Below are 27,508 nucleotides of genomic sequence, written 5' to 3'. Positions count from 1 at the left end.
CCAAGTAACAATACACACAGCCATAATACTTCCAAATAACAGATGGTGTGCTGTGGGTCAACCTGAAAAGCTTCAGAGAGATAATGGGGGTAGGTAGAAAGCTCTCAAAGTCTGTAAAGTAATATGAAGAGCAACAAACTTTTTTGCACCTGCAACGTGGGCAGAATTAAATGAAAGATGGCTTTGTTGCATCATTTGGCAAAAAGGATGTTATATGAAACCCTTACTGTAAAATCATTCTATTAAAAATTTTTTAAAATTGTAACACCCAACAATTAGAAGAACCTGCCTTTCCTCCCTTGCTCTGTTTTGCTTAAAACACCTGCTTTGGGGCTCCTGAATAAGAGTTAAAGTAAAAAAAGAAATTGCTTGGATTTTTGCCCACTATATCCTGCTTTTGTGCTAAAAGAACAAACTTTTCAATATGTGAAAGGAAACCAGATCTGTCTCATTCATCATTGCTCTAACTAGTTTTGACATCACTGTTGGCTTACTTCCTTTGCCTCCATAGATAGTCATTCAGTAAATCAAACCATTATTAGTGACTTTTTAAAAGTGTTGGCTCTCATGCAAAAGACTTTCTTTGTAAATACATTTGCATATCTCATATTTTAATATTTTTACCCCAATATGACCATGCTGAATATAAAGAAATAATGAATATGAAGAGTTCAGAAATGTATGAAGGTTGTTATGAACTTATACAGAATGCATTTAAGCAGAACCAAGAGAGGGATGTACATATACATTAAAATGAAGATGGACTTAACATATTTGTAATGAGCAATATTGGCCCCTGAGAACAAGGGAGAGAACCCATCTCCCTTCGTTTGGTAGAAAGTACAGGACTATAGGTGTTGAGTTTTTCATGTACTGTTAGACCGGGTCACTGTGAAAGCTAATTTTGGTTAACTTTGTTGTAGTCTTGTTAACATGGAGTGCTCAGTTATATTTGGACCCTTCTAGCATCATTCCACAGTGAATTGAATATTCTGACATCTCCAAAGAATCAAAAGGAGTTTTGCTTGATGAGTCTTCATAATCAGAGCAAACCTGTATAGTGATAATGATGGTAGATTTAATTGGAATTACCAAGATGCAAAATGAAAAAAAAGCATCAATAAAACTTAATAATTTTAAAAATGTAAAAAGGTTATTTCATAGTCAGTGATACATAGTCAAAGCTCAATAACTGGCATACAATCTAAACTCCCTTATAAATGCCCTATAGAATATTTCAAGTCAATTATTGAGATTGGTAGGCATATTTTTGACATTCGAACTAACTTCATATAGATTTAAAAATAATGTTTTAATGATTTATCTTAGCTTTTACATCATTGGCATTCCCAGATATGCCTACCACCACCACCACTATTCCCACCCATTGAGGGCTTCCTTTTAACAAAGCTAAACCATTGAATAAAATGAACTAATTCAGTGATGAGATTGGATAGTGTATGAAGTTTTCCATTTCAGTAGCCCCCCACCTATTTATCAAAAGGAGGGAGGCAGGCTTCATCCTACAATTTCCAGGGCCAAGATTGGTTATTATAATTACTCAGCTTCACATTAGTGTTCTTTTCATTTATATTATTAGAAATAATTTCATTCATATTATAGTCAATCAATTGATCGGTAAACATTTATTAAGTGCTTATCATCTGCCTAATCATTGTTTGCATAAGCTTTCCAGAGAAGTGGTATGGTATAGTATAGTGGTTTCCATTTAGTGAGTGATGGTTCAAGGGGGTTGAGTTGAAGGGAATTGCAGAATATCAGGAGTAGAATGTTGCATAATCCTAGAGGTTCGCAACACTTTTTTTTGGGTTGTTGTTGAAAGGAGTTTGAAGAACAAAACATTGGGAACAACTGGTATAGGGGATAGCAAGTCAGCCTCAGAGGCAGGAAGACCTGAGTTCAAGTCCCATTTCTGAAGTATACTGACTGTGTGACTCTGAGACAATTACTTAACTTCTCAGTGTCCAGGCAACTCACTAAACTGATAAGTTGCAGTGAAGGTGATGAACTGAAATGGTATAGGAATCCCCCACACTGAGGAAATCACAGGTGTAGTTAAAAAAGATATGCAGGGTGTCCCAAAAAATCTTAGTGCAGTTGTAAGTTTTTAAAGCTTAAATATTAAAATAGGCACTAATATTATGTGGATGAATAAATAACACCATATAAACACTAATCATTTATGTAAATAGAATATATATGTATAATACGTATGTATACATTTATATATTGCCCCTTCTAAAATTATACCATGACTAAATAAATGTCTTATATCTCAAAAGCATCAAAAAAACCCAATCCCTTTTGTTTAAAGAATTGTGCTTAATAATCAGAGCAAACCTGTATAATTATCCAGTACTTTGTTTTAAGTTGCTATGGAATCTTTCTCCATGAATTTGTATTTCACTTATGTACCCTCCAAAAGTCTTAGTGAACTGAGATCTTTTGACCTTGACGAATAGTACTGCTTAGCAGATTATACTAATAATACACATTTCACCTTGAAAAGGGAGGAGGTGTATATTTACTAAGTGCTTCCATCTGTATTACTTCCAAGGTACTAACATACCTCTTCTTAATAGACTGTGAGTTCATAGAGGGCATAGACTGTTTTTTTTGGTCTCTGCACACAGTAGGCACTTCATGTGTATATGCATATGCATCTGTATATACACATATACATATGTATGAAGACATGTATTAACCTGTGTGTACACATATATGCACACACGTACATATACGTATGTGTATACTCATATGTTGTCATTGTAGTTGTTCTATAATTACCTCAGGGTGTATGGGTATGATTATGCCACTCTTTCCCTTCCCCCATGCCCAATCTTTATGTATTTTGTATACATCTTATACTGTATTTATTTATTGGTAAATATGTTGTGTCTTCCAAATAGTATGTAAGCTCTTTGAGGGCAGGGATTGCCTTATTTTTCTCCCTATATTTATATTCCCAGTATCTAGAATAATGCCTGGTATCCATTAGGCACTTGATAAATGCCTTATCTTAAACTACTTATTTACTTAAAACTTTTTTAATTTAAAATTTTTGTTTTTTAAAAATATTTAATATGTTTTACTTTCCCCCGATTACATGTTGCTTAGCTTATCTTGAAAGAATTTTATCCCAAAGATAAACATACAAAATCTTTGTCTATCAAAATAAGGAAATTAGTTTTAACAGAAAATTAATTTGTACAGGGTATTTAACTAAATAAATATAGACTGTTCACATGTCCACTTAAGGGAGGCATGCATACAAAAGGGAACAAGGCAAGGCTACAAGAATTTAGAAGAGAGAGAGAAAACATGCCTATATTCACACACACATAAATAAGCATATGCAAAAAAGAGGAGAGAAGTGGAAGTTGTATTTTATAGAGAAAACACTTTCAGGGTAGCTAGGTAGCACAATGGTTAGAGCTGGGCCTGAAGTCAAGAAGACTTGAGCTCAAATCCAGCCTCAGATACTTACTAGCTATGTGACCATGGGCAAGTCCCTTAACCTCTTTGTCTCAGTTTCCCTTAACTGTAAATGGAGATAATAACAGTTCCTATCTCCCAGAGTTGTTATGAGGCTCAAATGAGATAATATTTATAAAGCTCCTGACACCTAGTAGGTACTTAATAAATGTTTGTTCCGCTCCCTTCAAAAGGATAGGATTGGTATAGGAAAGATGACCTTTTAAGATATTTTAAAGCCTTATCCTTGAGAAACAATGATTTGAAATACCTTGAAATTCCTCAATCTTCGAAGGAACTAAAGGGAAAGATGAACCAAGGAACAAAAAGAAAAGGGACAAGAAGGCAGAGGGGCTTAGCTTGTCCTTTACTATATATTTTAGGATATCTTTCCCCTTTTGACCACTGACCACACTCCTGCCAATGTCCTTTCAAGAGAGGGCCAAGGAAGGGAAGAGGAAGAGCCTGTAGGTCTGACTGTCACCATACAGATAAGAAAGGGAGCTAAGATAAAAGAGCAGGAAGGTGGCCCTAATGAGAACATAAGCCTACTCCATTAGATTGTAAGCTCCTTGAGGGCAGGGATTGTCTTCTACCTTTTTTGGGGGTATCCCCAGCACTCAACACAGTGCCTGACACATAGTAGGCACTTAATAAATGTTTATGGATTGATTGATTACTCTGAGGCTGTCTATAGACATCTTATAAAAGTGAAGTTTCTCTATGCTTTCTATCAGCAGCTTTGTTCAATTTTATCTACATGGAACATCTGGTCTCTTGCAATATTATAAACTGGTCACCTGGAATCTCATTTCATGATAATTAACTCAGCTTTGAATACTTAGCATCTTCTCAACTCCCCCAGTTACCTCTGATTGGAGGACTGAAGGGTGGAGCACTAAACTTCTCCCAAGCTTTCCTAGAGGACCGAGAGCTGAACTTTTCAGATAACTTTCAAATTTCCATCAGCAGCTCTGCTTGATTTGACTCCAGGGAACCTCCTGGACTTCCTCCCCCCTTTCAGCTTCCTTTGTGTGTTGTCTTCTCCCATTAGATTGCGAACCCCTTGAGGGCAGAGACTGTTTTTTCTTATTTTATATCCCTAGTGCTTAGTGCCTGGCACACAGTAGGTGATTAATAAATGTTTATCGAATTGAAGATAGTGCAGGTTTTTGGGTTGCTGTTCCGAAATTGATGACCTTTATCATAAAGTGACTATAGAATCGAGTATTTTAATGGGCAGTAGAATCAGATGAAAGATTAATACAGTGGTTTGGGAAACATCACAGGGAGTTGTAGGGAGTCTGTTTATCTGATACCTGGTACAGTAAAAGTCCTTTTTCCTTAAACATCTGTAGTATCACCAGATTTGCATGCCACACAACAACTGCACAACACTACCTGGTGACTTTTCCTGTGTATTTGTATCCTTCTGTGTATTAACTTGGAAGGTGGCTGATAGCGTAGCATCCCAAAGAAGCCTTGGTACCATGTCCAGTGATTGTGGTGAAGCTTAGAGAAGAAGGCTTGTTCAGCACTGGGATAGTGGACAGCACCAGGCCACTAGTTTGAAACACACTATTCTATTGTGTAGCTTGTAGAACTAGCATTCCTGGGGGTATTCAGTGAGGAGGAAAGGCTGTTAGTAGGCTAGTAAATTTAATTAGGCTGATATGATTTTGTCCTTTTTTTGGCCTGGAGTGTTTTCAGAGTGAGTGTGCTATCCCACAGGGAAGTAGCCAGGGGAAAATGTCTGTTTATATGTTCTTTTCCTAGGTGTCTGGTGCCTTGTGACAACATTTGTTATCACCCATTTGTTATGAGGATGTTAGGCTTTCTCCTTACAAACTCATTCTAGGGAGATACTTCCAGTATATAAGATCAACCAGATGGAGGACTGGACATTTTCTTTGATCCTCACAACTTCTCAAACTTCCCCAAAAGAGAAATTATGCACCTGAAGTAAAGCAAGTTCAGCTCTTTCTATGATCTATGGCACTTGGAACCCAAAAGAAGGTAAAAAGCAAAACCAAAGAAAACCCATGAACTGAGCTCTCCTTGAACCTACCCTGCCTTCACAGCACCTCCTTCCCTACTGCCTCCCACATTACAAGGAATGAAGCTGGACTACCTGACCCAAGGATCCAACCTATGGGCTTACAACAAAGCATAACCCTACATCCTGTCTTCTTTATTTCCAGTGTCATGAAGATCTAGGCTCCTAGCTGTGGAATTTCACTATGGCAGCAGTGGCTAGCACCATGCAGCATTCTGTGTGGCAAAAGATTCCTGCAAGTGAAGGAATTGAGAGAAAGAGGCAGGATGAGCATCTGAGCTTGAAATAGCTCAACACTACACCTCATACCACTCTACTCCCAGAGACTTAGAGATCCAAACTCCAAATGAGAACTACTACTCTTAGCTGCAGTGGCACTAGTATGGCAGTGCTCTGAACTGCCAAGCTAGGGAACTGAGGAATAGAGAGAAGTGGACAGGACACCATGTGTGGCAGGCTGTGTAACATTCTACCAAGCCCAAGGGGAAGAGTCCAGCAACCAACTGGGGCCAGCCATGTCTCCTCCAAAAGTCACATAGGGAAGAGACTTAGAGTGGTGATCTGAGAATTGTCCACTGTCAGAGGAGGCTGAGGCTTTGAGATCCAGCTCCCAGATGCTGGGGGCTCCCTCCATCAGAGGGGAAGGAGTCAGAAAGTGAGTAATAGGGAAAATAGGAAAGGAAAAGACTGAAATTATGAAATATCTCAAGAATCAGAAAACTTAATGACCTTGAACATAACCAGATAAATCAAAAGGAAAAACATTAATGGTAGAAGGAAATATGGCCTTCAGATCTAGTAAATGATTTCAGGCATCTGAATAAATATTGCAAGACAAAGGAAAGTGATTCAGTACTTGATGAGAAAGAGGACTCTGTGGAATTTGAGCAGGACATGGGATCATAACACACTGTTCCTAAGTGACTTAGAAGAGAAATAAGTATGAGAGCAGAATTACTGGTTTGCACAACAAAAATAATTGGCAGAATAAGAGAGCTTGAATTTACAATGGCAAGTCTCACCAAAGAAACAAAAGACAGCACAACTGATTGGGAATGTAAATACACAAAGGTGAAGAACAATCTGGAAGAAGAGCAACAGAGAAGTAAAAAAGCAACATTAAAAGAAAATATACTTTATTCAAACAAAACATTCTGATCTTTAAGATAACATGCATAGAGACAACATAAGGATTATAGATCTCTCAGAAGAACCTGACAAGAAAAAAACCCCATTAATATCATGATGCAAGAATTATACAGAAAATTGCCTAGAACTTCTGAGCACAGAAAATGAAATATCAATTGAAAGAATAAATATGTGACCTCCAGAAAAAGAAAAAAAAAACCTCATCTCTACAAACTCCAAGACACATAGTGGTATCTTGGAAATTTCATAATTCAATTCAGAAACACCAAATTCTACAAGTAATCAAAAGAAAGACCTTGAGATATAAAGGAAAGGCAATTCAAATAACACAAGACCATTCTACACACACAAGAAAATACAGAAGGGAATGGAATAACGTGTTCCAAAGAGCGCTGGACTTCAGGATGTAGCCCAGGGAGACCTACACTGAAAACCTGAGCTTAATCATAAATGGAAAAAAATAGATGTTCAATGATAATAATGTTTGAAACATTCTTAAAAAAAGGAGGCCTGTCTGAGATAGTTTTGGTTATATTTCTCATATGGACTTGTTGGGAGATTTCACCCCATCACTCAAAAGAAGTGTTTTGAAAACTCAGAGACAATAATGAATTAATATTACTTCAAGGCTTTGCCAATTACTTTTTTGCTTTAAAGCTAACAAGTTACGCATGCAGTATGGCTTTTATTGATTAGAGAGGCAGATGGTACAATGGAAAGTGTGTTGGATTTGTAGTCAGAGAACTTCAGTTCAAATTTATTCTCTTCCACTTACTGTCCAGGTCAAGGACTTCTCTGGATCTCAATTTCCTCATCTGTAAGGTGAGAGGTTGGACTAGATGATCTTTAAAGTACCTTATAACTCAAAACTTAAGCTCCTGCAATCTTTATCCTGATGCGGCTAGTGGTAGGGTTGACTATGAAGTATGGCTTAGTAGATCAACAGCTGTCCATCTACCACAACAACCAGCTAATGTGTTCACTCATTACTGGTTTTTATCTCTATATATTCAATTGCTTCAGCTGATTGGGACTATTTAGTGCATTGTGCTTGCAGTATATTTTTTAGGCATGATTGCAGGATCTGAAAGACTCTACTCTTGTGGCTAGGGGTTGCCTATCACCTCTTTCTGTGGGTAAAGGGAATGAGAAAGATTTAGACTCAAAGTTGGATCAAGAAGTTTGCCTAGATCAAAGGACCAGGGTATAAGCAAGAGAACCAGAGGCCACTTCAGTCCAGTCTCAGTCAGTCATATCCTAAAAGCAACCTCCTTGATTCTGACCAGAAGATAAAGGGTAATGAGGTGTTAATGTGTTTACAAGTGTTTTCCTGGTTATCTCTTTGTGAATTTTAGGCATCTTTCTTTGAAAGAATTAAAGAGAGCAAGCAGCCTTTTTAGATGAGCAAAAATTAGATGCCTCAGCAAGGCTTTAAATTACTAGACGTGGGATTCATTCAAGGGAGTTTAAGCCAGGAGGTAGAAAAAGAGGAAGAACTCCCCCTCCCTATACCCTGAGGTGGAACATCTTCTTGGAAGGAAGAGGGGGATATCTCTCCCTCATTAGCAATGTCACATTGAAGTGGAGTTACTCAGACAGTAGAAAACACTACATTCAGCAGGGAACAGAGATAGTATTCCTAATAGACATAGATAAAGAGAAGTAGTCAAGAGAGGGATAAAGGAATTAAGAGATAATCCTCTGGCAACAAAGAAGGGAGCCAGCTGTGGATTCAAGAGATTGTGGATTCAACTAGTTCTGGCAATCAAGAATCAATGGAGACAAACAGACTGTGAGAGCCCAAGAAATGCTGCTTGTGGGACCTTTCAATACTTCAGCAGTGAGAGCTTTGGCAGCATGTGAGCTTCACTATTATTGTATGTGCTAATTCTTGTGATTGATGTTGTATGTATTTGTGGGAGAGCGTACACACAAAGCTTAATAGGGAGAGGCATTCTTTTTTTTTTTGCTGCTGTTCTTATTATAGCATCGTAGTAAATACTCTTGCTATGAGCTAATTGTGTTTACTGTTGTCAATGAATACACTGGTGGCGATTTGTAAGCTACAGTTTTAGAAGAGAGTACTCCTAGAAGCTTCAGGTAACAGCTACCCTCTGAGGACTTAATCTGCAAGTGCAAATTGAGGAAGTAGCCCAGAAGAAGTGTTGTATATATCTATCTATCTGTGGAAGAGTAGTTCCTAAACTTTTTGTGTTATAGATTTCTTTGAAGGTCTGGTTAAACCTGTGTACTCCTCAGAATAACGTTTTTAATGCAAATACATATATATATATATATATACATATATATACATATATATATATAATTTCAAAGGAAACCAATTTCATTGAAATATAGTTATTAAAATATTTAAAAAAAGTTCATGGACTCTTGGTTAAAGATTCCTGCCATAGAAGACTCCTACTGCCTAGGAGGTTTGTAATCCATATTGATTAAATATGATCATTATATTTATCTATGGATGAAGGACAAAATTGCTATTTTAAAAGGTTTGTATACTGTGTAGATTATTTAAAGATACTAAAAGGAGAAACTTGGTAGGTAATGGGAGTTTGTAAGCAACATTGGATCTTTATTTTAATTGGCTTTTTTCTTTACCAAAGTTTTTGGTAAAGAAAAACAACACCAGCTCTTCAATAGTGTCCATGAAATATTAAAATAATTGGAGAAAAGCTTGCATTGTATTGGTTAGATCCTCTAAAAAGGATTTATGGGAAGACATGGACAAAGTTACAGAATGAGAAATAATGGAGAGATTATAATCTTTGCCATTAGAGGCAATGTCTACGTACATGGATTCACAGAATTATTTTCACATATGCACACATACATATCACACATGTACATATATATGCTTACATTTGGTTTTATGGATGACCATTTGTTACCTTAAGTAAAATACTATTTCTTAATTAAACTTACTTATATGTCAAATTATTTACTGAGGCTACATCCCTACTCCGAAATGTAAGATATGTGAAATTTTAACAAGTCTAAAGAGCCAAATAGCTGAAAATTTTGTGACAGACACTAATTACCATAACGAAGAAAGCTTTGATATTGGCATTTTCCAACCCAAACCATGTTGTTGCATAACACGCAAAATTCCCACTTCAATTCACTTAACTCTTCAGCCTCTGTGCCTCTGTCTCTGAGGCTTGGGAACTGAGGTCAGGAAGACAGAAGAAAGAAGGAAGCCAAGATAGGAGGAGCATGATGAAAGAAGAAGGAAGAGAATGACTCAGACTCAAGTTAGCTTGTTGAGTTTATAGATGTTGAGACAAGATTTTTGATAGTAAAAGTTGTAAAAATTTTGTTATGGACTATTTCTTGTCCACATCCATAAAGTTGAAAAACACAGGTTTATGTAAATAAGCAAATAATTAGAACTGAGAATCAAATTACAAATAAATGAGTTATAGTATTATAGAATTTAGAGCTGAAAAGGATTTTAGAGATCATCTATTCTCCTGTCTCCCTCATTTTACAGACAAGGAAATTGAGGCTTAGAGAAATTAAATAAATTACCCGTGGTAATTTATTTGATAAGCATGGTAAGCATGGTAGGTAGTAACAGCTCTTTTGTACTTTCTTCCTTTTCTCTCTTTTCCCATCCAACACACAAACATCCCCATCCCCACTACTAGCCACCACCATGGTCATTGACAATATTTAGCCTTGGGAACAAAAGAGTAAACCAAGTACAATCGATCATTCTGCCAGGTTCAACAAACCCTATTTCTTTGTGTCACTAATGAAGAATGAATTCAAAGAGCTATCTGTTAAATGAAGTCAACCATTTGAGTAAGAATGGAAGTAGAAATGAAAAATTGCTTTTTCTTTTGACTTCCTAAGATGTTACTCTGAAGCACCGAGTCAGACACACATCACAATAGCAGTCAAATTGTGACAAAATATTTGCACACAAAGTACAAAAGTAGAACCATACATAAAAAATGGTTTCTATTTATTATTATTATTATTTGAAGACTCCTCAGTCACTTTTATTGGAAATGACCTCTTGGATAGAGATAGAAAATATTTCACATAGTCAAGTAAATTTGGGAGTGAACTGGATGGCAAAGTCAAGAGCTGTTTATGTTTGACTTGACCAGAAAAGTTCCAATGGAAGTGAATGTCTCACTGCTCTACCAGTTGGCCTACACTTAAAGGGAAAAGAAACTTCTCCATCATAGGGTGAGTGCAAGGAAATAGGATGGTAAAATCCATGCCTAATATGTTTCTAGAGACTATATCTCTAGGAAAAATCATCTGTGAATTTCTCAATGCATTTCATTGCAACTAGGAAAGAGGAAAAACACAGATAATTGAAATCTACCAGCAAATACAAAACAATTCAAGTAATAGCATTAACTTCATCTATCATGAAAATGAATAGACAAGTTGTTAACAAGTAGCAGTCTCTCTTACTTTTCCTGCTCAGCTCACTCTCTGGGAGAGGCGCTAACAGGCAGTGAAATAGCCAAAAGTCAGGCAAGGAGCCAGAAGAGTGGCAGAAAAATCAGACACCTGGATAATGCAGGTCAGGATTCATCCCAAGGCTAATCAAGGGTTGGCTGTAGAATCTAGGCCTGTAAGATAACCCTTAATAATAACGTACTGATTCAACTGATTTTAGGAGCAGAGAGAGGTTGATTAAAATGTGGAGCTATCCAAAGAAAAATAAGAGAGACAATGCCAGAAAGCTGAAATTTGAGGATGCTTTCCTCTTAAAGAAATAAGTATAATGTAATTTGGTTCTGATCTTAGGGGGTTTCCACCTCCAATAGTGAATTTTGTGGTCAACTAGCAATTTAGACTACTCCTTAGATTGGGTCCTGGCTTTTTTGGGTTTATAAGGAAATCCTTTTTCAAAAGAGGTCAGTGCCTGAAATTCCTTTAATCAACAGTCAAAGGATTTAGATAACTGGTAGTACCAACCTCTCTTCTTGAAGACCACAGGGTATCACTTCCTTAATCTTCATCCCTCCAAAGGGTAAGAGTTTCAGATGGATTTTTTTTTTAAATGAAGATTTTTGGTGTATATAGTTCCTTTCATCTTCTGGCAAGTGATTACCAGTCTTAATCAAAATTCCTTTGTGTATCGTTAACTAATTTTTGCTGCCTACATTTTTTTTTTACAGTGAGTTTGTAATAGCTCAGTTCTAAGTTCTTTGTGGGATTTCATGTTTTACTAGTTAGCCTTAAGGGAAGCTAAATTTAAAAGTAGGGAAACAGTAATTAAAAGTGATTAGGACAAGAAGTCTCAGTGCTATGAAATGTGGGCTCAATTGTCCTTGACAAAACCGGAATGAGGCCGTAGGTTTTTGGTTTTGATTATGGCCTTACTTGCTATTTTAATAAACATGAACCAGTATTCAAACTTTTAATATCCTGCTGCTTAACTATTTCCAAAAAGCCATCCAGCTCTTTTAAACAGCCCTTGTTTTAAAATTTTAATTTGCTTGGCTCAGCCTCACCTTAGAAAGTTGTAGCCTCATCGTTAACTTTTTTTTTTATAAGTTCATTTCCAGAATCACAAGGAATCTGTTTTTTAAAAACCCTTATAAGTGTTTCCTCATGTGCCAAAAGCATCGGGTGCTGACAGCTTTCTTGCACCGTTTTATCTGGTTCCCACAGTAAGTATGAGAGACAAATACAGGAATGTGTCCAGTGTTGACTATGCCCATCAAGAATACAATGATACTTACAGCTCTTCCAGGAAGCGGAGATTGTGCAGGGGGTTTGGGGGCAGTTTAGTGATGTTGTTCATACTGAGATCACTGTAGGGAAAAACAGACAGAGTGTTAATACAACATATGCTGCAGCGGCGGGATCCAGCTGTTCATTCCACACATTTTCAAGGAATACATTTGAAAGAACCAGGGCCTTTGCCAAGACCAATGAATGACTCTTTTGCATCTTAAAAACAATCCTGATGTCTCCTACGCAACAATCAGCCTCCGGCACAAAGAGAGCCTTAATAGTGCGCACAACTAACATTTAAAATAATTTAGGATGGTTAGAGGCATGGTTGTCATTTGGTTTTCTCCTGGGTTCAAAGATGAACAAGTAAGATGGTGAGTGAAGCAGATAGAACTCAACTATTGGAGAAATAATTTTTTGGTGGTGACCACATTTGGGGGAGATGAAAAATGCCCTTGCTAAGCATCTGTAAAAAGCCTATTAACTTTAAGCACCTTGTAAAGACAAATATTTTGATTCAAAGAAACTCAATTATAAAAAACAACAACTTTCCTCCCTTCTAGCATGCTCCTTTTGCAGGTTCTCAGATTGCATTAAATAAGTGAAATGAACCATAAAACAAGGGTGTAATGTGATCCTGCTATGCAGCACACTTCCTGCTGGGGTTCCACAGTAGTTCCTGGCTCAGGAAACAACTAGCCACTCTGGGCAGAACTCAATCAATTTTTGTTTTAGGCTAAATTCCTCATAATTAGGTGTAATCTAATTTTTACTTTTATATTTCTTTAGTGTATTTCACATCCTTCTGCAAAATCACCCAAATTCACATCTCTTAGGCTGGAGACTAAAAGATACATGGCTGAATCCAGATTTAGCTACAAAGAGCCAGCCTTGTCTTGTTGTATTTTTTTTTTTTTGGTTAAAAAGTGAATTAAATGTTGGTGTTGTGCTACTCATAGGCCAGGTTTGTATAACTGAAATTATGTAGAAAATTGAGAAAGGCAATTAGTTTACTTTTATCTAAGTTGTTTGAATTTTAATATTTACTTGAATGAAGCATGTACATCATGTCTAATCGGCTTGTTTTAGGTTTGATTTCTTTGTATAATAATAATTCCTAGTGAGTCTAAAATCTTTATTATAAAACAAATGAACTGAGGAACAGAGTGAGCAGAACTAGGAGAACAATTTATACAATAACAACAACATTATAAAAAAAGGAACAGCTTTGAAAAATATGAGAACTCTGATCAATACAATGATCAATCATGATTCCAGAGTACTGATGATAAAGCTTGCTACCCACTACCCTTCAGAGACAGGTGATGGGCTCAAGGTGAAGAATGAGACATGTATTTTTAGCCATGGCCAATGTGTAAATTTGTTTTGCTTGACTAAATTTATTCATTGCTGTAGTGTTTTTCTTTTTCTTTTCTTTCAGTGGGTGAAAGAAAATATATGTTTATCAATTTAAAAGAATGGATTAAAAATGTCAAACAAAGCCAAACAAGCAATAATAAGTGTGGAAAAGAAAACATTGTATAGAATGCATTTGACTCTCTTAAAAATAATGGAATTGTAATTATTTTTTCATTCACTTTGCAGATGGAAAAAAAATCAAGAATCAGGGAGTCAAGTGATTTGTTTACGCTCAGGTAACTGGAAGCTCTGAGTCTAGAACCTGGATTTTCTTTGTCTCACACAAAAGATACTACTTATAAAGAGCCGTGTTTAATTAATTAAGGGCAGCTAAGTGGTGGAGTGGATAGGACCGCTAGGCCTGAAGTCAGGAAGACTCAACTTCATGAGTTCAAATCTAGCTTCAGACACTTATGAGCTGTGGGACCCTGACAAGTCATTTAACCCTGATTACCTCAGTTTCCCCATCTGTAAAATGAGCTGGAGAAGGAAATGGCAAACCACTCCAGCATTTTTGCCAAGAAAACCCAAAAATGGGGTCGTGAAGAGTTGGACTGAAATGACTGAACAATACCAGATGTTTCATTAAATGCTTTGGTAGGTTTTGGTAACAACTACTGATCCACTGTTTTCCTTTAGTGGGTTCTTTTCTCTTACCCACATGATTCAATATCCAAACACTAGTTACTTTCAGAACTATGGGCTATGAATACTATTTTAGTTATTGTTCGTTCTCAGCGGCTCTAGAAATTACTGCTGTTAATGATCAAACGTCAGTGGAAAGACAGAGTGACTATTACATCTCTCTCTCTCTTTTTGTTTTTTAGGCAATTGGGGTTAAGTGACTTGTCTAGGGTCACACAGCTAGTGAGTGTCAAGTGTTTGGTTTGAGCCTGGATTCGAGCTTAGATCCTCTTAACTTCAGGGCCGGTGCTCTATCCACTGACATCTCTCTTTATGTACTCTTCCTTCCTTTCCTCCAAGCAGTAAGAACAGAGACAGAATAGTTATTTAGGTATATCTTTACGTTAAAGTCTCTGTACCTCTTTTTTCCCCTATCAAAAGGGAGTGATTTTTCACTTTTGTCTTAGAAAAGACTACCTAGCTCTCCCCAAAAAGATCACCTACTGCTAGGAGCTGCTTGAAATTTGCATATGTAGCAAGGTGTAGCTGTTCTTAACACTGGTAAGATTCCAGGGAGTTGAGGGGTTAGTGTAATTGTCGTTTGTCCTTCATTCTTGAAGAGTGCCATGACATCAAGAAGGTGAGGCCATGACTTGCAGTGAGGGAGGGTTGTCCAATGTCACCAGCCTCATTTTCTCCTCCAGTTGCAAGATATAGATCAAGACAACTGGAGATGGCTCTGGATGCAGTGGGAGACCTTGGCCTTTTTAAGCTAAGGTCTTTCGGAGTTCTCACTTTGACTGAGGCAATATAGTGTATAGAGAAAGAACCATGCTATAGAAATTTCAAGTCAAAAGTTTAAAACTCATCTATCCCCTCTAATCCTTTCCTTTCTGTTTTATTTTCTTTGAGGAGAGACCAATTGTGAACTCTGCCCTAAACATAGATGTCAAGACTTTGCAGTTAGTGTAATAACTCTGGGCTAAAGAGCCAGATGGATTCTTGAGGAAACTGAGGATGGGAGATGGGAAATAGATGAGTAAGACTAGTGAGATAAGACTGGAAGTGGATGTGGGACAGTGAGGAAGAAGGAGGAAATTAAAGAGATGAAAGTTTGAGGGTTTAGGGAGGAATGGGCAGCAGGCTGAGATTTAACCTCCCTTCTATCCACCTGCTTCCCATCTTCCTTCTGTTTTTATTCCAACCCATTGTTGCTGTCATTTTGTTTCAAGGGTCTCAAGGAAATGGATCTTGGGTCAGGGGCTCTTGAAGTAATGTGTCTTGAAGTAGCTGAAGGAAGAAAATTAGTTCACCAAAGGGCTCTGTATCTGTGTTGCATTAACTCTTCTCACAAAAAAATTCTCATGTTGAGCCCTTTACCTTCTTACTTCTATGTTTTTTTATTTCTTAAATCCTTGAAAAGACTTGGAATTAATCAATCAGGTCCAGTAGAGACCCAGTAGCTGAAAAAGGTTTTGTAAATAAGAAATTTTGACAGTCCCTAGGCTTTATTCTCCCTGTTTCATAGAAACAACGGTTTTATGTTGAACCCTCCTTGATTATGACTGAACATTTTCTCTTAACCAGAACATTTTCCTGAGCCAATCTGATCTCCCAGTCAGCTATAGTAGTGCGTTTGGTTATGCATCCAAGAAAATGGTGTGATGGCAGCCAAAAACAGTATGGTGTAGTAGACAGAGGGCTTGACTTGGAAACAGGAAGTTATTATTTGGTTGTGTCTGACTCTTTGTGATCCCATTTGAGGTTTTCTTGGCAAAGATATCAAAGTAGTTTGCCATTTCCTTCTCTAATTCATTTTACAGATGAGGAAACTGAGGCCAACAAAGTTAAGTGACTTGCCCAGGGTCACACAGCTAGTAAGTATCTGAGATGGGAGTTGAACTCACAAAGAGGAGTCTTCCTGACTCCAGGCCTGGCACTCTCTCTACTGTGCCACCCACCTGCCTGATGGTTTCTTCTCCATCTATATTACTTTGTGACCCCAAATTCTAAGCATTCTACACAACCTCTTATCTGAAAGTCTTCTCTTGTAGTTCTGAGCAACCTGTCTATTCCTCTCCCTGTTAATGGTCCTAGATTAACTATGCTAAGGTTTTTTCCCTGTTGTGTTTGGGTGGAGAATGAGTTCTGGGAATCTTTTTTTGGGGGGGGGCATTAGCTAAAATGATTGTGAACCACTGCATCAAGGATTCCCTCTCCAAAAAGTGCTGATCTGTGTAGCATGGGTGTAAAGTCATAGAATGACCTTTTTCTTGGCGTATGGGAAGTGGTGTTATTGCCTTATAGCAAAGTCCTGTTTTAAACAGCTAGTAAACACCTATGTTCAAGGCACTGCGACAAATGTTATTTTTAACTGAAAATGAATTAAAATGAATTTTGTTTTGGCATAAGTTGGAGAATTTCTTAGCAGTCTTTGGGTTTTTCCATCTTTATCACCCATCCAAGCTTTTCCATCTTAGATTCCTTTTCTTCCCTTCAAGTCTCAGCTCAAGTGGTTCTCTGATGCCTTCTCTTTTGATGCCTTCTCTGTCTTTGCATATTCCTGGGGCGCTTTGCCTTTGCTTCCCCACCCCTTGACTCTATACTTTGCATTATACTTAACTGTATACACATCACATCCCCTCAGTAGGATGTAAGTCCCTTAAGGATCAGGACAGTTTTGCCTTTTTATTCGTAGTGTTCTACAATGCCTTGCACTTAATAAATGCTTGAATGGAATTAAAGGAGCCACAGCAAATGAGGAGTATTGTCCCTAAAATCTTCATGATTCAGGAAGAGAAAGATAGGTTTAGAGCTAAGCACACTAATGAATAATTCAAACTCTGAAGCATGGATTGTGAACAGGGAAGCCCTGAAAAACTAGAATTAGCTTTAAGACAAACAACGTAACATTTGAAAGTTGTACAGGCCAACCAACAGATTAGATCAGATCCCACAAGCAGCTGAAAGATCACAGGAATCTGAAGATTACTATGGTACAGTGCAAAGAAGTGTGACTTTGACATCAGAGGATTTGAATTCAAATCTCAGTTCTGCCCCTGTGTGACTCTGGGCACATCATTTAAGTTCTCTGGGCCTCTACTTTTTCATCTGTAAAATGAGGGGGTTGGATCAGGTGTTCTTAACATTGGAGTCCTTGATTCCCCCCCCCCAATATTTTGACAGCTGTATTTTGACAGCTGTATTTTGACAGAAATATTGTTAATATTCAATAATATTATCTATTACCTGCCACTCTTCTCTCTCTCTCTCTCTCTCTTTTTTTTACTTTTAGGAAATTGGGGTTAAGTGACTTGCCCAGGGTCACACAGCTAGTAGGTGTCAAGTGTTTGGTCTGAGGCCAGAATTGAACTCAGGTCCTCCTGACTTTAGGGCCGGTGCTCTATCCACTGCGCCACCTAGCTGCCCCTCCTGCCACTCTTCTTAATCCTAATAATGTGATGTCCTTGCACTCCTGCTCTTAAGATATTTACTTTTCTAGTAGGTTGGGTTGAACTACACCTTAAGTCCCCACCATGAAGTCTCACTTTGTAAAGGAACTAAGCTTGAGCTGGATCTCAGCTCCTAATGTTCCAGTCCTTTCCATTGAAATTTATGGCATGAAGGGTAAATTAATGGGTTTTCTTGCTTAAATTGCCAAAGGTGGCTGGCATCTCATGACCAGGCTTGCGAACTCATGTGACCCCCTCCTTCTTTTCTCCTAAAAGTATAAGACCCTTTTCCGGTGAGTCTGCTGGTGGGACATCCTCCAGGGTGGCAGGTTTGCTTCCCTTCTTGATTAAAGACGTCTTATTCCTCCACTTGTGAGTTTGATTTATTTCAGGACTTGACAATTTCAATATGATTGTATTTTGTTTGCAATCGTATGTATTTTACTCATTTAAAGACAATCTGGGGGTGGGGCATATACTTTACTGGATTGTCAGACCATGACACGCAAAAAGTTTTAGAACTCTGTATTAGATGGTCTTCTAAAGTTCTGTACAGTTCTAAGTTTTTGACCTTATGACTCAATAGAATGAATCAATGATCTGGCAATTGGGACAAAGATGGGAGTAACTAGCCTGAGACTGTCAACTGAATGGGTCCTGAGCTCTAACCATCACGAGCAATGACAGGCTTAAATATACATTAAAGTGAACTTCAAACGAAATCATCATATAGTTCCTCTTCCCCTGGCCCAACCCCTGCCTCGTTCTAAGCCTACTCCTTGCTGAGAAGCTCCATCCAAATAGTGACTTCAGCTGGCAAGGCACATCACCCTCCTCTCAGTGGAGAGAGGTAGGATTATTGGAATCTAATTAGGCGTACATTATTAGACAAATCCAGTGTGTGGATTTGCTTTGCTAAACTATGCTTCTTTGTTTCCACGGAGAGTTCTGTTGGGGGTGGGGTGTGTGAATCATTGGGAAATGACATCAAAGCAATAAAAAGAGCATCAATAAAAACATTTATTTAATCATAAAAAAGAGCCTTAGGCCAATTTCTAAATTATCTTAAAACAATCACTTCAAATGTGTCTCAAAGGGTTTAATAGCTTTTATCTTTCCGAAAATCATTCTTCCAAATACAGGCTCTGCAACAGGTTACATGGAGACACTTTCATTTTTGAAGTGCATTTCCAGAGAGGGGGAGTCAGAGGGAGCTCTGAGAAGTTGCCTCGGGCTGCCCTGGCATTCTCCCCATAATCTTATTTCCAGCTACTTTTCTTACTTGGTGTTTTCAACCTCAGGGCCATTTAATTTGAATTCCCATGTTATACTATGGAACCATTTCGCATTGCTGCAGAGGCTACTTTTGTCTGTACTGTCCAACCGTAACAGCACTGAGGAAGTATCTTTTCATTTATCAATTTTTATGCCCAACTTGAAAATCTGAAAAAAATTCCAAGAAATAATTATTTAATTTTTAAAAGTAGCATTTTTTCCTGCTACTAAATTACTTTCTCTTGAGTCATTACCAAATAAGATGCATTAATGTCTGATTCTGGTTGAAATTTTATTTTTGGAGGCAATTGGGGTTAAGTGAGTTACCCAGGATCATACAACTTGTAAGTGTCTGAGGTCAGACTTGAACTCAGGCCCTCCTGACTCCAGGCCACAGTGCTGCACCCACTGTACCACTTAGCTGCCCATTGAGGGGAACTTTTAGAAACAATAAGCCAAAATACTCAAAACAACAAATAGAAAACAATATGCTACTATTGCTTTGTTCTCATTAGCTGGGAATGTTTCCGTGATCCATGGCCTAGTGATATTTTACTGTTCCTATCTGATGTGCTGGATAGAGAGCTGGTGGCAAGGTGGCACAGTCAATAGGTCCCGAGGCTGGAGTCTAGGAAGTCCTGAATTCAAATCCTGCCTCAGATGCATGACCTGGGGCAAGGCACTCAAACTCTCTCAGTCTCAGTTTCCACATCCCCAAAATGGGGATGATAATAATAATACCTAAATCAGAAGCTTGTTGTGAAGATTAAATGAGATAATACATACAAAATGCTTTGCAAACCTTAAAGCTCTATAAAAATGTCTTGCCAGATATGAATTCAAGTCCCATCTTGGACATATACTGGCTTTGTGACTCTGAGACAGTTACTTAACCTTTCAGTTTTCTAGGCAATCTTTTCAAAAAAATTATAAATCTACTTTCTCTCCCTCCTATCTCCCTTTTCTAATTCATTGAGAAAGTAAGAAAAACTAAACCCATACATTGACCCTGTAAAAAAGTCTTTATCCTTCTGAGTTCATCACCTCTCCAATAGGAGATGGGGTAGCATATTTCATCATGCATCCTTGGGAATTATGATTGGTTATTGCATTGATCAGTGTTCCCAAGTTTTTCAAAGTTGTTTGTCTTTATAATATTGTTGTTATTATATAAATTGTTCTCCTTGCTGCATTCACTTTACTTTGTACCAGTTCATATAAGTCTTTTCAAGTTTCTCTGAAAACATCTCCTTCATTATTTCTTGTAGAATGATAGTGTTTCATCACCTTCAACCAAATAACTTTTTTAGTCATTCCTAAATTGAAGACCCCCTCTCACTTGGTTTCTTTTTCTTTTTTTTTTTTACCACCAATTATAAACATGTTTGTATGTATAGGTCCTTTTCTTCCCTTTTCAAATTTTTAGGGGTTATAGACCTAGTAATGTTGCTGGGTTAAAGGATACGTACAGATTTTGGGGCAAACTGTCCTTAAGAATTGTTGGGGACGCAGCTAAGTGGCGCAGTGGATAGAGCACTGGCCTTGGATTCAGGAAGACATGAATTCAAATCCGACCTCAGACACATAACACTTACTAGCTGTGTGACCCTGGGCAAGTCACTTAACCCCAATTGCCTAACCAAAAAAAAAAAGAGAGAGAGAGAATTGTTGGGCCAGTTCACAGCTCTATCAATATAACATTAATGTACCTCTTTTCCCACTGCCTTCTGCAGCATTTGTTATCTTCCTTTTTTTAAACTTTTCTAATTTGATGAGTGTGAGGTGAAAACTCAGAATTCTTTTAATTTGCATTTCTTTAGGCAATTCTAAATTCTAAGTCTCTTATAAGACAGTCAGTTGAAGAGAAGTTGCCAGCCTAAATTGGTAGAGGGAATTTCCTTAGAAGTTCTCTATGGCAATGAAATCACCAATTCTAGACCCTGGTATTACTGAATTCAAGACAAAGGATGAAAATAATACAGGACGCATGAAAATAATACAGGATCCACCTACTGCTTGAGGTTGTTGTAAAAATCAAATGAGATAACACCCATCAAGCACTTTGCAAACCTTAAAGTGATGTGATATATAAAGGCTAGCCATCAGCTATCATTATTTTTCCACGTAAGTATATTTGGAAATCACTTACTTAATTCCTCACAAAATCAGAATGCAATGGAGGATCAGAATTCAAGGAACAAGGAAAAAAATGGCCTCTCAGAAGTCAAAATAGATTTTACATAGTCCACACACTAAAATTCATTCATTATTTTCAAAGGACAGTATCCTTTGGCTTTTAATCATAGCTTAATGATGCTTATTTTTGGACATTCTTCTAACAAACTTGGTTATCTGGTTTCCTGATCTAGACCGAGCTTGAAACAGTAAATTAGAAGGAAAAGAGTGTGGTGAGCATACAGAGATTGGCAACCATGCCAAAATTTCTGCCTGATTCTTTTCTGCATTCTCTGATATATCCTCCACAGAGTAGCACAGTAGATAGACTGATAGATTTGGAATTAGAAGACCTGGGTTCAAAATCTACTTAACTTACTACCTGTGTGACCTTGGGCAAGTCATTTCAATTCTCTGGGCCTCAGTTTCCTCCTATGTGGAGTGATACACTTAGACTAGGTCACGTATAAGGTGTCTTCTAGGTTTAAATATATGATCCTTTGCTGTTGTTTGGTCCTTTCAGTCATGTCTGACTCCTCATGACCCTATTTGGGATTTTCTTGGCAAAGATACTGGAGTGATTTGCCATTTCCTGCTCCAGCTCATTTTACAGATGAGGAAACTGAGGCCAACAAGGTTAAGTAACTTGCCCAGGGTCACACAGCTAGTAAGTGCCTGAGGCTATTATGACCTCAGGAAGATGAGTCTTCCTGATTATAAGCTCAGTGCTCTATCTACTTTGCTACCCAGCTGCCCTATGATCCTACAGTCTACTTAATTTTGATGGCTCATTGTGATATGCCAAGGATCCTGAGTTCTTGAACAATATGCCAGAGAAATTTCACCAGAAAGCCCATGAAATCTTTGGCTCTGCTGTTTGAAGACCAATCTAGAGTGACTCACCACCATTAACCATAAAGTGATGAATTCTCTGGCCATACCAACCCATGAAATAAACAGACAAAATGGCATCTAAAGCATTTTGCAAATGAGTTATTGTTAGTCTTTGCAATTATTCACTTGCCAAGTGAATAATTACAACAAGAATACAATTACAATAACACCTCACTCATTTATAGGCACATTTCAAAAAGCAAGCAAAGAGAGTTCAGATCAGAAGAAATTATGAATAATTGATGTAAATCTTTGTATTCATATTATCAGGGCAGCTAGATGGCACAGTGCATAGAATGCCAGGCCTGGAGCCAGGAAGACTCACCTTTGTGAGTTCAAATCTGGCCTCAGATGCTTACTAGCTGGGTGACCCCTGGGCAAGTCACTTAACCCTGTTTGCCTCAGTTTCCTCAGCTGAAAAATGAGCTAGAGAGGAAATGGCCAACCACTCCAGTATCTTTGCCAAGAAAACTCCAAATAGGGTCATGAAGAGTTGGATGTGACTGAAATGATTTAAACAACAAAAAATCATTATCAAATTAAAAGATAAATGGAGTTTTTTCAATGGTCAATGAGACATTCTCAAGTATGATGTAGTTTTTAGGGAGGGAGTTCAACAGACAGCACTTTAAATAACTGATTTGATATTTATAACATGAAGTTTTAAATTTTTTCCTAAGAAGCATTAAGAGAAAACTATTGCATGTAGGACATATAAAAATGCAATGCAATGCAAATGTGTTTATATAATCTTGGCTCCTAAACAGGTTAGAGGAGAACAGAGGTGTTCCTGGAATTAATTGACTTATGCTTCCACAGCTGATAATTCACCTGTCAGCTCCTCAGTCATCCTCACTCATCTCAAATGCTCCATGAACATCCAGGAGATAAGTCTCCAATGTTACAATCATGGGCACTGCTGACTCTATTTACTTTCAGAATTCCTCTATTACACATGAATTATTTTGAATACCTGTATGGTCACATGCAGGTGAGGACGATTCAATCCAATTGAAACTAATAAACATTTATTAAGCACCTACTATGTGCAGGAGAGAGGCAGTGGGATGTACTGGGTAGAGAACCAGTTTCTGACTTAGGAACATCAAGGTTCAAGTCCTGGCTTTGACAAATACTGGCAGTGTGCCTATGGGCAAGTTACTTCACCCCTCAGTGCAACAGACTAAAACTATTGGTGATCATCTGCATTCATTAGGGACTTTCCAAACTGTGGGATCCCTATCCTGATGAAATCACTAGTCTAAGGCAAAAAACAACAACAGTACCTGTTCCTAAGGGGGCATATCTGAGGGAATATAATTTGTATAAAAACCTCATATAGGAGGAGGTGGTGACACCTATTAAGGGTCTATTGAGTTATGATTTCTCCGTGATGCACTGGAGGAGATACAAAGTTTTGATGAGACATGATCTCTGCCCTCATGGAGCTTATGGTCTAGTAGATAGTAAGAGAGGAAGTATATTTATAATAGTTGAAACTCAAATACATAAATAATATTTATTTTTTAATATAAGCACCTCCTTCTCCCTGCCTTCCCTTGTGGTGAAGTGAGTTGGCCTCAGAATCAGGAAGACCTGAGTTCAAATCCAGCTTCTGAAATACACTGTATATTCATGTATAGATGAAGATGACAAAATTCAGTGAAGATTTATTAAGGACCATGATGACAGTGTCCTATGGTAGATGGAGAATCAACTTTGGAGTAAGAAAAACCTCAATTTAAGTCCTGTCTCTGAAACATACTGGCTGGGTGACCTTGGCTAAATCATTTAATCCCTCAAAGCCCCAGGCAACTTGCTAAGGTAAAAAAGTACAGACATGTAATAGCTACATATATGGAGAATGTTTCTGCAAGAGAAGTTCCCCACACATGTGAAATCCTTTGTGTGTTAACATATAATACTATATATGTTACTGTAGGAGCTATTGTGTTATAGAATCATATCATGTCACAGCAAGAGGGAACTAGCTAGTCCAATATTCTCATCTTACAGATGAGGAAATTGAGGCTTATAGAGGTGAAGAGACTTATTTGAGATCACCCCAGCCAAGAAGTAGCATAATTAGGACTCAAACCCAGGTTTTCTGGCTCCAAATTCAGTTCTCCTTCTAGTACCCCACATTGCCTGTTTGCTACTATGTGACGTGGAATAAATTACATGAAACTATCCTTAGCTTGGCTATTTCACCCACAATCTCCAATGACATGTGTTCTCTACTTTCTTCCAGAGCGGTGGGTGGACTTAAGTGCCCCAATGATATGTAGAAGTTATTTTGTACTTCTCTGAGATATACAATATATAGGAATATATGCATAGCGATGGATATAAGTGGATTCCTGTTATTTTGGGGCACATCCAAGAGATTATATGCCACAAGTTGAAAGTGTGATTCTCTACAAACTAAAAATTTCATGAAGTGAGCACTAAATTGTTTAAAAAACATTTTGAATTACCTAAGATGTCAGCATTGATTAAATTCAACAGGCATTTATTAAAAACCTATTGTTTGAAATGCACTGTTCATCATTCATATTAAAAGCCTAATTTTAAACTAAAGCAATCTTATGAAAACAAGTCTGGATTAGAAATGGGGGGGATTGATTTAAATCATGTCAAAACTTTTTAAAAATAGCACTTTTTGCTTCTCTCATGTGAATTTCTTCCTAGCAATCAATATTCATCTTTGCTTAAGTCTGGAATGCATTTCTGACATAAGTATTTTACATATGAGTAATCTTTGAGGGAAACATTTCTCCTCTGACTCAGTTTAACCAAGACTCCAGTAGAGAGCAGAGCCACAGTTAGGGAGAAGGAAAAGGACCACAAGAGAAAAAAAAGACACAGAAAAGGCAATGAGCTGAATTAATCAACCAAGTGCCATTTAATTCTAGAGACTAATCATGGGGCTTATTGCTTTTCCAAATATCATTTATGACCGTAAAATCATTATATGACTTTCCTCCAAATCTGCTACAGGGCTGCTCATTCACATGCTATGAGTGCCTTGGAAGGCAATAAGTTACCAGCCTAGGTTACAAAAACAACTGAAGGTAGTAATCATTTATGATGGTTGGTTAATATGTTATAAGGCTTGAGAAAATGGAAAAATAAGCAGACACCAGGGCAAGACTTTTGAGTCTAATGACTGACACATAAAAATGTTATTCTCTATAAGCTTTTAAGAATTCAGATTGTCAACCCAACATCAACCACCCCAGCCCCAGCACACATGCATAAAGTCTGCAGAAAGGTTTGTGTGAGATCTTACTAAGCTAGGTCAAAATACACACAGATGAAATTGGAAGGATAACAAATAGGTGAAAAATGAGACTGATTTATCAGTGTTTCCATAGTGAGCTTCATCACCAGTGATGGTAGAAGCAACATGTTTGGATTCTAACAGGTTGGTACCCAATGTGGGGTAATGGAAAATTAAGTTAGGGGGAGTGGCTGGAGATGACCAAATAGACTCTGAAGGAGTACGTTTTGGAGCCAATATAATTTAAAGGTACTGAGATACTGACTTTTAATATATTTTAAAGAGGAAAAATTCTACAAGAATGGAAAACATCAGAGACTCTGTCTCCCTCAAGACAACAAAGAAGACATCAACACCTACTGAATCAATATGACTATTTCTTCATCCTTATAAAATCTTTTATGTTTTTGGCAATTGGGGTTAAGTGACTTGCCCAGGGTCACACAGCTAGTAAGTGACAAGTGTTTGGTCTGAGGCTGGATTTGAACTCAGGTCCTCCTGGCTTCAGGGCCGGTGCTCTATCCACTGTGCCACCTAGCTACCCCCCTTATAAAGTCTTTATGAAAAAAGTCCAATGCTAATAAAAAAAATACCTGATTTGGAGTAAGAATTGGATTTGAGTTTGGTATCTACTTACTGACTAAAATGTGATAATGTGTGTAATGAACTTCGCAAATATTAAAGTACTAAACAAATATTAGCTAATTTTATTACTAGAGAGATAGTATGGTGCGGATAGAGGGCTTGCCTTGGAGTCTGCATTTGGTAAAGGGAGCTTCTATACCGGGACTTACTCATGCCAATGAATTTATTAGCGTAGACTAGTAACAATTATAATAATAGCTATCATCGTCATCATCATCATTATCCCCTTGTGATCTCTAGTACGATATGTCCCATCTCTGATGATTTATTTCCTCATCTGTAAAATAAGGGAATTATACTAGATGTAGCTATAGTTGTTTCTAGCTTCCATGATCATATAAGGTTAAAACTTTCTGTAGCTGTGAATCCCTATGAATCAAAAATGTAAAGAACTACTCCTTTATGGTAAGATGGAATATTAGCAATTTTGTCATTCGTATAAGCATTTGATAAATATTTACCAGCCTCTTCTAAGTGTAAGGTACAGCGCAAGGTGAAGTCAGAGATACAAAGATAATTGATATAGATCATGTCCTAAAAGAACTTGAAGTTGATAAATTTGTGATAACCATTTTCTGTTAGGAAATTTTCTACACATTTTTATTTTTATTTCATACATATTTGTATTTATGTATGTTTCATTTTATACATAAAATCTTCTACCTTAAAAAAGAAATCTCCTCTTGGCACTAGGCCTCTAGTCAGGAAGTTCAGTCAGTCATGTCTGACTCTCTGTGACTCCATTTGTGGTTTTCTTGGCAAAGATACTGGAGTGGTTTGCCATTTCTTTCTTCAGCTCATTTTACAGATGAGGAACTAAGGCCAACAGGGTTAAGTGATTTGTCCAAGGTCACACAGCTAGTGAGTGTCTGAGGTTTGAACTCAGGTTTTCCTGACTACAGACCTGGCTCGTTAACTCCTGCACCACCCAGGTGTTCTACAGTCCCAAAAAAAGAGTTGAGAGGGAAGTTCATAGGGAGCTAGAGCAAGAATTACTAGAGACCTTAGAGATCATTCAGTCCAAACCTCTCTTTTTACAGATGAAGAAATCAAGGCACAGAAATGTTAAATGACTTGGCCAGGGTCACACTCTGTTAAGTGAGTTAGGATATGAACCAACATCTTTATAAGTTCAAGCCCAGTACTTTATCTGGCAGTTTGTAGATGAATGGATGAAGGTGAGTTTGAGGAAATTTCCCTGGCAAAGGCAAAGGAGATTGGATCACAACAGAAAATAGACTTGTTCTATTTATAAGAAAAGAACAAAAGCTCCCTGGCAAGTGATTAAAAGACCATCCCACCCCCCATTCCCAT

General features: G+C 37.6%; 1 protein-coding gene across 1 annotated transcript in view; it reads right to left on the bottom strand.

The window, feature by feature from the left end:
- LGR5 (leucine rich repeat containing G protein-coupled receptor 5) overlaps positions 1-27,508 on the bottom strand; it is a 194,025-nt gene that overhangs the window by 103,009 nt on the left and 63,508 nt on the right. Inside the window, 1 exon segment of the mRNA XM_020968899.2 lies at positions 12,433-12,504. Coding sequence (XP_020824558.1) covers positions 12,433-12,504 — 72 coding nt within the window.

This window comes from Phascolarctos cinereus, unplaced genomic scaffold (assembly GCF_003287225.1).
Source record: "Phascolarctos cinereus isolate Bilbo 61053 unplaced genomic scaffold, phaCin_HiC Scaffold_1;HRSCAF=81, whole genome shotgun sequence".
In the NCBI taxonomy this organism is placed as follows: domain Eukaryota; kingdom Metazoa; phylum Chordata; class Mammalia; order Diprotodontia; family Phascolarctidae; genus Phascolarctos; species Phascolarctos cinereus.
Note: the sequence above shows the minus strand (reverse complement) of the source record. Positions and strands in the feature narration are given on the sequence as shown.